Source organism: Lagopus muta, chromosome 3, assembly GCF_023343835.1.
Source record: "Lagopus muta isolate bLagMut1 chromosome 3, bLagMut1 primary, whole genome shotgun sequence".
NCBI classification, from domain to species: Eukaryota; Metazoa; Chordata; class Aves; order Galliformes; family Phasianidae; genus Lagopus; species Lagopus muta.
In genome coordinates this window covers 50481014-50493662 of record NC_064435.1, presented here as the reverse complement: position 1 = coordinate 50493662, position 12649 = coordinate 50481014, and the positions used below count along the sequence as shown (strand labels likewise).

Genomic DNA, 12649 nt, shown 5'->3' with positions numbered 1-12649 from the left:
TGAGTTTGTTGGGATATTTTTAGTTTTGCTTGTTGTTTTATCTAAGCTGTTGGACTGTGAAGCCCAAAAGCATTCAGGGAGTGGAGGAATGTGGCATTTATTTGGATACTGCTGCTTATGCTTATACACAATCCTAATGGAGCATTACAAGTGTGTTTTGATTTCTTAGAACAAAAATCAACCTGCCACCAACTCCTGATGTTGTGCTTTATTTGTTTCCTAACGGTAGCATCAGTTGTAGTGACTTTTTTTGGTGCTAACTTACAAAATGATAGAGCAAATGAATCCTCTGTCCTTCTAATTTTGGGGGATAATGAGAGTTGTGTTACCTAGGGGTAAGTTTTATTTCTGTATGGAATATGGTGCTGACAGAAAGCTCATGGCATTTTTTATAAAGTTGTTTATATGTGTTTCAATTTTACTCTCCAAAAGGATGCTCTTAATCTGTCAGTGCCTTGTTTGTTACTGGCACCAAATCAAGGACTCATTTTACCAGTGCAAGGATATCAAAGAGGTGACCTAGAATTTGGGAATCAAGCTGTGATGTGTTAAGCAAGGGGTCTGTTGCTTGTAGCAGCAAAGAGAGCTCTGATTTTTTGCAGGTGGTTGGTTTTAATTATTTTGATTTTTGTAGCTAAAAGTCAATATGGGAACAGAAGCTTTAGAAAAATCAGGGTACTGTAATCTGCATGTGAAAGCAGCTGTCACAGTTTTTCACACAAAGCAAAATCAAAGTTTGCTTGTCCTTCTGCAGCTGGGTGGGTTTCTGAAGGGGTTAATGCTACGTGTCAGAGGGGTTTCTTTTTTTTTTTAATTTAAAAATAGGCAAAAAGACATGATAAGGGAGAACAGGTGAGTCTTTGGTACATAGGTACAGCCTGTTTGGTGAGTGTGAGATGCCCTGTTCTGTTTTTCCTCAGGAGCAACCATTCTGCTTTCCTTTAGGTTGCATACCCTCTGTAAGGCTCAATAAACAAATGTAAGCTTCAAGAAATCCTTCAACTCATTTTCACAGTGGATGAGTGTGGGAATTCCCTCTTTTTGGTTGGAGGGAGGAGGAGGAAAAGAAACAGAAAGGAAACTGAAATAAAATTTGCCCATCTTTGCCTGGCACAACAGAGAAGTGGGGGTTGTGCCAGGAGGAGATGGGCTCAAATCTGACCTTCTAGACTGGCCCCTGCTCTGTTAGGAGGCACCGCCAGCAATGCTCATCCCGTTGTATTTGGAGAGCTCCAGTGGTGTGACCCACATGTTACTTACACTTTCCTTAATGCAGTCTCAAAAGTATTCCTCTCCTGTGATTTTCATTCCATAAGAACCAAAATGGAGCAAACTAAGAGAAGCTTTTGTTTAAAATTTAAAGCAGAAACGTTCATCTAATACGCCTTTTGATTTCAGGCTGTAGCAAAATTGTATTTGATATTAAGACGTGTATTCCTTTAATCTCAGGAAAAGGCCCTGAGGAGAGGGCAGCACTTCCTGGTGTTGATGTTTTTGTTCAATCTGTGCATGTGTTTTGTGCAACTTCTTTCTTTTTCTGTTTTTATTTTTAAATAGAATATGGATTCCACGCTTCACTATATTCATAACGACTCAGATTTGAGCACCAATAGTAGTTTCAGCCCTGAAGAAGAAAGAAAATCCAAAGTACAGGTAAATGAGAGTTCTGCTCTTCTTACCTGTGTCAGAAATACAGAGAGCTGTTGGAGAGGGTCCAGAGGAGAGCCACAAAGATGATCAGGGGACTGGAGCACCTCTCCTATGAGGACAGGTTGAGGGAGCTGGGCTTGTTCAGCCTGGAGAAAAGAAGGCTGCGGGGTGACCTCATTGCAGTACCAAAAGGGAGCCTACAAACAGGAAGGGAGTCAACTCTTTGGAAGGGTAGATAACAGCAGCATAAGGGGAAGTGGTTTTAAGTTGAGGGAGGGAAGATTTAGGTTGGGTGTCAGGGGGAAATTCTTTACAGAGAGAGTGGTGAGGTGCTGGAACAGGCTGCCCAGAGAGGTTGTGGATGCCCCATCCCTGGAGGTGTTCAAGGCCAGATTGGATGGGGCCCTGGGCAGCCTGGTCTGATATTAAATGGGGAGGTTGGAGGCCCTGCATGTGGCAGGGGGTTGGAGATTCATGATCCTTGAGGTCCCTTTTAACCCGGGGCATTCTGTGATTCTGTCAGATAAATGGCAGTTTTGTCTAAATATAGAGATTTCTTTCATGCTGTCGGTTTCATGCACACTGTTTCATTCAGTCACTTACGATGTAATCAAATTTCTTTAAAATATGACAAACCTCTAAAACAACTAATTTTAAAATCTTCAATGTTTCCAGAGATAATGCCTTAACTTGGCATTTGCTTCTGTTTTAATTAAATATAAGAGATGACAGTGATGTGAGAACAACGCTCATAGATTTTCAGGTTCAAGTTGAATTTTCTATGGAAACTAGTCTGTAATGGAAGTAAGGTTGTTGAGGAAACTGGATTTTTAAAATGTTTTGACTGGAACCACCTCCACCCCACAACAGCTTTTAAAAGAAAAAGTGTAAAAGTCATTAAACTCAAGCTGTTTCTGTCATTCCTTTCCTAAAGAAAAAGAATTTGTATTGTTTCTTAGTTCAGTATAATGCGTGCATCCCTGCAGAACCACGATTGTTTGAGTGGAACCCTTTTATGGCTTCTGTGAGCTGAGCTGTTCAACAGCTGTTGATATGCTAGGGAGGCATTCTGATACGCCCCATTGGGCAGAATGGGTGCCTGAGATGAAATGGTAACAGCTGGAGCAAAGTGTCGAAGTCAACACAAAGAGGTGTTCGCCAAAGTTTAATTTCTCAGTGGGGGGAGAAAAATTGGTCTTCACCAGAGATCTTTTGGTCTCTGGAAGAGCCTTCTCCTTTGTGATGACTACTCGGGGAGGCAGCACTGAACCGCCTATACTCTGCCTCCACTTCTCTCCAACCACAGCATGTTAATTTGGCTCTCTGCTCTCCCTTCCCCCAGAAGACAAGATGTTGAGAGGAACAGGAAAACCATTTTTGAAGCAAGTCTTGTAATTTGCTCTTTTGCTCATTTTATGGATGAGTTAAAACAGGCGATTTGCACAGCCTGTGAGGCTGAATGTTTGTGAGAAAGGTAGTCTGTTCGATCTCCTGCTTTGCTTAAGTAGACACTGATCCACCTGCTGTTCATCTGCTGTAGCGGTCGGTGTTTTCTGACAGCCCCCACACGTGTTGTCATTTCTTTGGAACTTCTTGGTGAAACTGTATGAAATGTAAAACTTTTGCATTCTTATTGCAAGATTTCATTAAATAATGACCTATAGTTGTGGAAAAAATGATGTTTTCACAGTGTTCCTTGGAGTTTTTATAAACTTTGTGAAGATCTGTTGAAAATAAATACCCTTTTCTTGCTGTAGGACGTTGTACCTCAAGCCTTGCTAGATCAGTATTTATCAATGACTGATCCATCTCGCGCACAAACTGTTGATACCGAGATTGCCAAACACTGTGCCTACAGCCTACCAGGTGTGGCACTTACATTAGGCAGACAGAACTGGCACTGCTTGAAGGATACCTATGAGACACTGGCATCTGACATGCAGGTAAGCTCAGGAAACTCCAAATAAAGAATAATGTGAATAATGATTATTTCTCTTGTTTGCTGGTTGTTGGGTTGCTCTGCTCTTTAAATGGAGCTCTCTGTCACTGATGCTAGCTATTCAAATAACGAGTTAAAGTATAACTGTCATGTCAGGTGAAGCTGGGAGTGTGTGGTTCTCAAGCAGTAAGAAAGTGGGCTGTTGGACACAGCGCATTTGTGGAGATGGATCTTCAGTAGGAATGTGAGGAAAGGTGTCTGATCTCTTGAGATCTCATGGCAGTGCTTGTGATTCTCATCGGTCAAAGAATTTGGGTTGTGCTGCGGTGTGCAAGCAGACTCGTGTCCCTGCAGGCATGTCTGGAGCTCAGTGAGTCAGCCTCACGCCACGATCTGGAGGCCTTTTGATGCTGCACTCAGTCAGTCATAAGGGGATAACATCACTATCGCAGTGCAGCATTGCTGTTTTTAAAACAAACCCTGGAAATAGCAGCGTCTTCCTTGTTGCTAGGTGGTAGGGAGGTGGTTCTGTGCACTTCACTGTTGGTTTGCAATTGTTTCCCAGTCCTTCCTTTCTTCCTTTTTTGGAGATGCTCACTTTTTTTGAGCATTCTCAGACTGCTTCACCTCTCTTGAACTTGCTGCTTGCTATGTCAGTGCTGCAATTCTTAGTGGCGCATACTGAGTAATTTTATACACAGCCATTGCTCATATTTTCCAAACTGTTGTGCAGCCTTTAAAAACACGTGGCTAATAAATTTAAAACATGCATAAAAATACATTACCCTGTCTTCAACGCTGTTCAAAGTTTCATTGCCATTCTAATCCAAATTAAGACTGAATCACCAAAGTAGGGTGGAAAAAAACCAGTACCCATACTCACTGGAAGGTGCTAAAGAAGAGATGCTATTGAGCTTTTAAAAGCACGCAGTGTGAATAGTTACTTGATTTTGGTTAAGTAAAAGCTCCACTGATCCTTGGACTTCTAGGAGCTCTCCATGGGTGAATCTTTACTTATTAGGGAAGTTGTAAGGGGTTGGAACTTGATGATCCTTGAGGGTCATTTCCAATCCAAGCCACTCTATGATACTGAAAGATCCCAGCTGAAGTACTGTGGGATGTCTTTCATGTTCTGTTTTACAAGTTTTGAGTGAAGGAACAGTTGTATGGGACTGATTTAAACAAAAGGATTTGTAACTGAGCTCCTGAATCTTCAGGTGGAAGAAATGACACCTCATCATTTGTCTGGGATTTGTAAGTGTCGTCGTTCTCTGGAGAGCCAGCCAATATATTGACCACCAGGTTAAAATCGAGCACTTCATCTCGTTCAGTCAGATTTATTCTTCTATTTGTCAACTTCTTTCAGTGGAAAGTTCGGCGGACGCTGGCATTTTCCATACATGAACTTGCTGTCATCCTTGGAGACCAACTTACAGCTGGGGATTTAGTTCCTGTCTTCAATGGCTTCTTAAAAGACCTGGACGAAGTCAGGATAGGCGTGCTTAAACATTTGCATGACTTTCTAAAGGTATGTCTGTGTTCATTTTTGGCCCAGTGGGACCAGGCATTTTTGCTTTATTTCTTTGTGTGCTCATTTAACATAGCAGCAGTATAATCCTTTACGGGCGTATGGAAAGAATATTGCATTTCATCGTGCCCCCTGGGACTTTATTGATGTAAGCATAATAGAGTTTAGCCCAGCAAAGCATCGTTATTGCTAAAGGTGAATTTTTAAAAATCAAAATAAGTGTTCAGTCCATTGTACTTTGCAGCTCTTGTTCTGCCTCTGGATGTTTGTAACCTATATTTCTTCCTATAAATTTGTATTCATTTTTACAGCTGCTTCATCTGGACAAAAGAAGAGAATATCTTTATCAGCTCCAGGAATTCTTAGTGACTGATAACAGCAGGAACTGGCGTTTCCGTGCAGAGCTGGCTGAGTATGTGGTGCTTGTATTCTGGGTGCTTGTTGTGGGTATCTAAAAATGTCAAAATCATAAAAGCCAATGTCTTAAAGTGTCATTCTTCATCCAGTTAGAATTAATGGACTGTCTTTATCTTCAACTTGTCTCCCTTGCATAAAAATTCCCTGTAGTTGTTTATCATTTACAGTAGTTTGAAGCTGAATGTCTTTTCATCACTGTGTTGAAAACACTGGTGATTCTTTAAAAAAAAAAAGGGGCCAGATTTGGTCATAGGAGTGTTCTAGTAATTCATATTGCTGAGTCTGAGCTCATGACCATGAAACCAAGATCGAGAGCAAGCAAGCAGCAGGAGTACTGGACCATGTAAGATGACTTTGGCTTCTTCATAGAATTGGTAGATTCTATGGGATCTTATGGGAGGCAGCTCCAAAAGGCCAAGTTGCTCAGGAAAGCAGGTATTTTTAAAACAGCATCTTCCAAATGAAGGACAGGTCTGTCTCGGTGCTCAGAAGAGCAAGATTTATTGAGAGCTCTGCTTGGCTAAGAAGTGAACTCAGGACTGAGCCTGAATGCAGAACGATTATAGAAGAGGTAAAGACAGGGTGTCAAGTGCAGGGTGCACAGAAGGTGTTTGGAAACATTACTGAGGCATGCAGGATTGTATTAGGAAAGCCAAAACTGAACTGGAGCTGAAATTTGTGTGCTATCAAGGGCAACAAGAGTTTCTACTGCTACATGAGCAGTAAAAGAACAAACAAGGAAAACACAGAGCTGTTGCTGAAGGTGAATGATTTTGTGACGAAAGCAGTCGGTGTATTGAGGGAACAGATTAACCTCCTTGTATGGTCAGCACTCACTAGATCTTATCTGAAGTAATGTACATTTTTAGGGGGCCACCAGTACAGGAAAGATGCTGATAAACTGGAACAAGTTCAACAGAGGAGACCCCAGGATGATCAGGGCTGCAGCACTTGCCATGTGAGAAGAGACTGTGGGACTGTGGCTTGTTCAGCCTGGATATAAGATGAATTAGGGGACACTAAGAGTAGCCTGGAACCCTATGGGGAGATTATAGAGTAGACAAAGCTGGACTCTGCACAGTGGTGTGTGATGGGAGGATAAGAAACAGTAGATTTAAAGTGAAATGAGAGATTCAGACTAGAATTAAGGGAAAAAATTTCACTCCAAGGACAGTCAGGCAAGGGTGCAGGCATCCAGGGAGGCTGTGCAGGCTCCATTCCTGGTGATTCTCAAGACCTGGGCAGGCAGATCTGTGTCACAGCTGACCCTGCTTGTGCAGGCTTCTGGGCTAGAGTCCTCTTGAGGTTTTCTACAGGTCACTTATGTGTTGCTGCTGCTATGGCAGTGTTCAGTTGGCTGCTTGTAGCATGACATGACCCCTCTTTTGGCACGCTTTTTACCATTCGTACTTGTATCTGCAACCTGCTCAAATCTTTATCAACTTGATGCACACTGGAGAAAACGGACAAGTTCTCTGTCTGCCCAGCGTGCTCTGAAGCAGAGTTTGATTAAGAAGGCTACTTATTTTGATAGGTATCCTCGATCACTGAAGTCACTAGAGTTGGTCTGTAGCTCTGCAGGTTGTCTGTGCAGGGTGCTAGAATACCTGTGCACACTGCTGTCATCCACAGTGGTGCTGCGTGGATGTTGTGGCCCATATTTGGATCCCTGTCTTGGAAATGCAACTTCAGATCCCTTGCCTCTTCCCTAGTCTTCCATTTGTTGAGCTCATTCAGCATTTCACTATTAGGGTGAACAAATGACAATTTTAAAATTTGCAGGTGACCCCCGGTGAAGCTGACTGTGTTGAAGAATAGGTTTTACTTCTGAGTCACTTTATTATGGCTCTATTGTATTATGTATTATGTGGCATAGAATGGCCTGGGTTGAAAAGGACCACAACAATCATCTGGTTTCAATCCCCCTGCTTTGTGCAGGGTCACCAACCAGCAGACCAGGCTGCCCAGAGCCACATCCAGCCTGGCCTTGAATGCCTCCAGGGATGGGGCATCCACAACCTCCTTGGGCAACCTGTTCCAGTGCATCACCACCCTGGCAAGTGTAATCAGTACAAGCAATCGATACCTTTCTTACTATTCTAATACCCTCTTTCGTTTTTCTTCCATCTTGTAGGCAGCTGATCTTACTTCTAGATCTGTACAGTGCCAGAGACATCTATGACTACTTGCGACCTATCGCTTTCAGCCTCTGTGCAGACAAAGTGTCTTCTGTCCGCTGGATTTCTTACAAGCTGGTAAAGCAATCTAAGTCAGTTCAGGATATCAGACTCCTCAGGGTTGGTGGTCAGAAATAATTTTTATATTTTTTATCTCTGTATTCTTCTAGGTTAGTGAAATGGTAAAAAAGCTGTACATGGCCTCAACGTCAACGTTTGTGGTAGACCTCATGAATGAACTTGTTGAAAAGTTCTGTAGATGCCGCAAATGGTCTGGCCGGCAAACTTTTGTCTTTATCTGCCAGGTGAAATGTCTTTGTTATTGTTTGTTTAAAATTGTTATTATTACTACTATTATTTTGATAGGTAGAATTAAGGGGGAGTAAGCAGCTGGAAGTATTTAAGTGTCTATTGATGTTGATTGGTTGTTTGAGATCCTGTTGCCAAGGGAATAGTTTTTATGGCTGCATCCTTCAGTGTTGCTCCATGCAGGAGCTTACATGCATCTCTAGCTTACCTTAGGTCAGTTTGAATATCAAACAAACACTGAATAAAAGAATCCTTGAATTGGGACTCTTCCTTGCTCAGCATGAATCAGGATCTTCTTAATATGATGCAGCAGCCTGGCGCTTTGGGATAATCATTGAGAAATGAAGTTCTCAGAGTTGCCTGCACTTCCTTAGCCAGCTAGTGCAAGTTGGTTGAGAACAATGTGTTCTCAGCAAAATATGCAGAAGGAAATCATAGAATGGCCTGGGTTGAAAAGGACCACAATGATCACGTAGTTTCAACCCCCCTGCTATGTGCAGGGTCACCAACCAGCAGACCAGGCTGCCCAGAGCCACATCCAGCCTGGCCTTGAATGCCACCAGGGATGGGGCATCCACAGCCTCCTTGGGCAGCCTGTTCCAGTGCGTCACCACCCTCTGTGTGAAAAACTTCCTCCTAATATCCAACCTAAACCTCCCGTCTCAGTTTAAAACCAATCTCCCATGTCCTATCTCTATCCACCCATGTAAACAGTTGTTCCCCTTCCTGTTTATACGCTCCCTTCAAAAATCGGAAGGAAATGGTCAAATGTGGGGCTGTAGCAGAGGTGCTGACTGTGAGTCAGTGTGACTGTTACTTAAACAGGACAGTTCTTTGAAGCATTGGAGGAATGTGAGATTCGAGCTTATTTAGAGACGCGTTGGGATAAGTGGATGTTGATTGTGATGAACCATCCTCACCTGAATATGGTGCCTAGATCCAACAAAGACAGAATCATTCTTAAAAAATCAAGGGGAAAGTCTTTCGCTTTTTTCCCCCGATTTCAAATGTTAGTGTTTGAAAATAAAAAATAAGAAATGGAGACTTCATACAAAATAAAAGGGGCTTCCAGCTAAGCGTGAGTTTTCTCAGCCCTAATTTAGTTCACACACAAGTGACTGTGCTAGAAAATATTGCATCATATTGTAAAACACAGTGACTGCTGCACATTGTATTCATGCTAGAAAGGTTATGAGATCTGTCAGCTCTGATTATGTGTTGGGATTTTGTCTTCACTGTGCTGAAATGTAATGAAATTGCATCTGTCTCCTTGCCAGACTATCAGTGAAGACGACTGCCTGCCCATGGACCAGTTTGCTGTGCATCTGTTGCCACACTTACTACACTTGGCATCTGACAGGGTTCCAAACGTTCGAGTCCTGCTTGCAAAAACATTAAAGCAAACACTCTTAGAGAAAGGTTAGTGGTCAGAAGCAGTTGCAGTGGGCTGACTGCATGTCTTTTTGTCCCTCCGCTTTCCTATAGCCAGCTGGGAAAGATGAAACAGCATGAGATGTGGGTCACAGTTGCCTTTCCAGTCTCCTTGGGGTGGGGCGTTACCTTAACTGAGATAAACCTTAAACCTCATTGTGTCATCAGAGCCACAGTTCTGTAATGCTGGAAAGTATGAGGTCATGCTCATGGCTTTTCCTGCCCCATTTTTTTTGAAAGAGTTGGGTTGTAGGAGTAATTGGGGTACAGAAAGTATGCATGAATGATGTGCAAGTGTGATTGAAGTACAAAATCCTTCAACACAAATCTAGCATCTGTTCTCTCACTGGGGTGGAAGAGATGACTGCTGTTTGTTTTTATGGTTTATGGTAGCAGTGAGAAGGAAGTTTCTCTGGTGTCTGTTCAGGGGAACTAGGATATGCTGTGTTCAAATTGCAGACTGTGCTTAGGAAGGGATCCCCAGAGCATAGCAGGTGCCAGAAGAGGCAGCAGTGCTCACATTCCAAAGTACTGTAATGGAAAACAGCATTAGAGAGTTTGTAAACCTGCAGAGTCTGCACTTGAACTACTTCATTTCTGGCCACTTTCTTCCTCAAAATACATACACTGGCTTGAGGACTGCCATTCTATCATAGAAGACTTTTGGGAAGATGGAAGTGGTGTGACTGAAATGCAGAATGTTTAGAGCAGCACAAAGGATGCCCACTCAGTGAGCAGTAGGCTATCACTAGCTGTCATGTGTATGCTGGAGGCTCTGAGTAAGCATATGCAGTTTTGTGGATCAGCTGACGTGTGGTGATTTGTCATCCTCTGCTAACTGTGCCAAGGCTGCCCTTCTTCTTGCTGTTACAATATTCTGTTGAGATTTTTGTTGGCCTCAATATTTCTGTGTTCCCCTCCTGGATCGTACAACTCCATTCTGCATTGCCACTGTGTGAGCCCGTCACGCAGGCAGTCCCTGCCTCAGGGACACACACAGTGTGTGTGATAGGGGTGGGGGGCAGATTATGAAAGGTAGATATAAGTAAACTCAGAAGTCCTTTGCACCTCAGATCTGAATTGCCCTTCCTATGAGCAATCTATAATTATGTGGTTTTTGTGCAACTTGTGTTGCGTAGTTTGTGAGAACTGTTGAGTACTGGGGCTTCTTCCACTCTTATTACATATTTTATTTATTCTGTTTGATAACTATTTGGCAAGTCTACCAGTAAGATGGAATGGCATGACTGCAGCTTTGTAATACCTTCCCTTCATCACAAATACAAGCACGCTCCTTCCAAGTCTAATGTGTGTGCTGTTTACCCCTTGTTGGCCATGGAATCTGTTCTTCTTTTATTGATGGGCCATAGAAGTCTTGTACTTTTACCAGCGCTGTTAAGGAAACTCTGATTAGAAATACAGAATGATGTTTGTTTTGTAAATGAATGTATGGATGTGTTGGAGCAGAGCTGCAGGCCTGCTCAGACATTGCAGTTTGACCGTACGTGTGCACTGTTTGTCTCCTGGATTTGGAGCCCTGTGGACTGCATGCTGAGGTTTGCCTTGAGGTGTCTGCTGCCCTTCGTTCCTCTAAGACTTCTGCGTTTTCTCTTGCAGAGTATTTTCTAAATTCGGCCAACTCTCATCAAGAAGCTGTGGAGCAGACAATCATGGCGCTTCAAATGGACGACGACAGCGATGTCAAGTACTTTGCAAGCATACACCCTGCCAGTACCAAAATAGCGGACGATGCCATGAGCACTGCTTCATCAACGTACTGAAAATCTCCTGAATGTTGCTGTAATTAAAAAAGCAAAGATTGAAACAAAATATCCTCGTGCTTCTAAAATGGTTGACAGAGGACAGCCTCTTTGGAAGGAGACATTTCTTGCCAGAACGAACAGGTGGATGTTATCTAAACCTGATGCCAGGGATTTAAATCAAGAAAATGTAAGCCTACTTATGTCAGCTTGACTTGAGAAAAAACACTGCTCAGAGGATTACTTTTGCCACCGAAGCCTTAAATCTTCTGTCTTCCTGAACAAATAAAACTTGAATTGGCAGATCATTTTCATTGTAGAAAGGATGTGATTTCCAGAGACCTGCGTTGTTTCTCCTGAGGAGTTAACTTAGCAAGTATTTTCTGTAGCAACTGATAGGTGAGATGGCTGGAAAGGCAAATCTGTACCGGGACGTGAGACCTCCAGTATTAGCGCTCAGAGATTTTATCGTTCAAGGACTCGATCTGTGTGCAGCTGGGCACACCCTTAAGTGGGAATAGCTTTCATGTGTGTCAATGGGGAAGGTAAAAATTGGGATTTCTCTTAAGGGCTCAGTGCTAACACTAAACTAGAATTTGATTTTAATCCTTAAATGCAGCATATTGCTGTGCCCATTAGCAGAAAACTTTGCTGAGTACCTGTGTCCTAATTATTTTCATGCTGGTCATGACCTAAAGGAAATTTATTAGCACATATACTTTAAGTCAGGTATTTTTAACTTGATCGTGATCAGCTCTGAGGTGCAACGTTTTTCTTCATTTACTGTACATATCTGTGAGCCTCCTTGGAGCGCTGCAGTCTTTAATCATGTTGTTTAAAGCTGTTGTGATACAAGTTGTTCTCTACTTGTCCAAATAAAATTTAATAATAAGATTGAAAACAATCTTGTGACCTTTTTCAGACATTAAAAGAGTAAGTTTAAAATTCGTGTCTATTTTTTCCCCCGCTTTCCTTACTCTGATGACTGCATGGGGAAAGGGGATTCTTTAAGGATTTTGTACTTTGAGATGACGCATACAGCACAGTGGATGCACTTTGGTCATGCAGGTGAGGTTTTGCTGGGTTATCTCTCAAGAAGCTCAGGTTTGCTTGGGCAGCCCACTGCTCTGGTGTGAAACCATGTCTTTGCCGAGGTGAATCCAAACAGCCGCCTCTGTTCAGACTTAAAACTGTAAGCCCACATTGCTCTTAAAGTGCATGCTGTCCTTTGGCTGCTTTTACTTCCTCTCCTGTAAGATGACTGCTACAGTGTCCACTTCTTTGTCTTCCAGGGGCAGCTGCTTATGGCACCTTTTCCTCCAGCCTGCGCAACCTCAGATGTGAGAAGCGTACTTTCCTGAGGAGGTAGAGGTGGCTGTGGCAGCTTTGTCCTTGATGTATTCTGGCAGAACGTTTTCATTTATCAATTGGGTGCCTG

At 42.8% G+C, this 12649-nt stretch overlaps 1 protein-coding gene across 8 annotated transcripts in view; it reads left to right on the top strand.

Moving 5' to 3' along the window:
• The window catches only part of PPP4R1 (protein phosphatase 4 regulatory subunit 1), a 59684-nt gene extending 47475 nt beyond the window's left edge, over positions 1–12209 (top strand). For 2 of the 8 annotated variants that reach the window (XM_048938577.1, XM_048938579.1), the window contains 8 exons: positions 1558–1653; positions 3408–3593; positions 4956–5117; positions 5429–5529; positions 7669–7789; positions 7882–8016; positions 9298–9439; positions 11069–12192. In XM_048938577.1, the coding sequence (XP_048794534.1) occupies positions 1558–1653; positions 3408–3593; positions 4956–5117; positions 5429–5529; positions 7669–7789; positions 7882–8016; positions 9298–9439; positions 11069–11232 (1107 nt within the window). In that variant the 3' untranslated portion in view covers positions 11233–12192. Of the gene's footprint in view, positions 1–1557; positions 1654–3407; positions 3594–4955; positions 5118–5428; positions 5530–7668; positions 7790–7881; positions 8017–9297; positions 9440–11068 lie in introns of all 8 variants that reach the window. The other 6 variants (XM_048938572.1, XM_048938575.1, XM_048938574.1 and 3 more) reach the window with 6 other exon arrangements.
• The last annotated feature ends 440 nt before the right edge of the window (positions 12210–12649 follow it).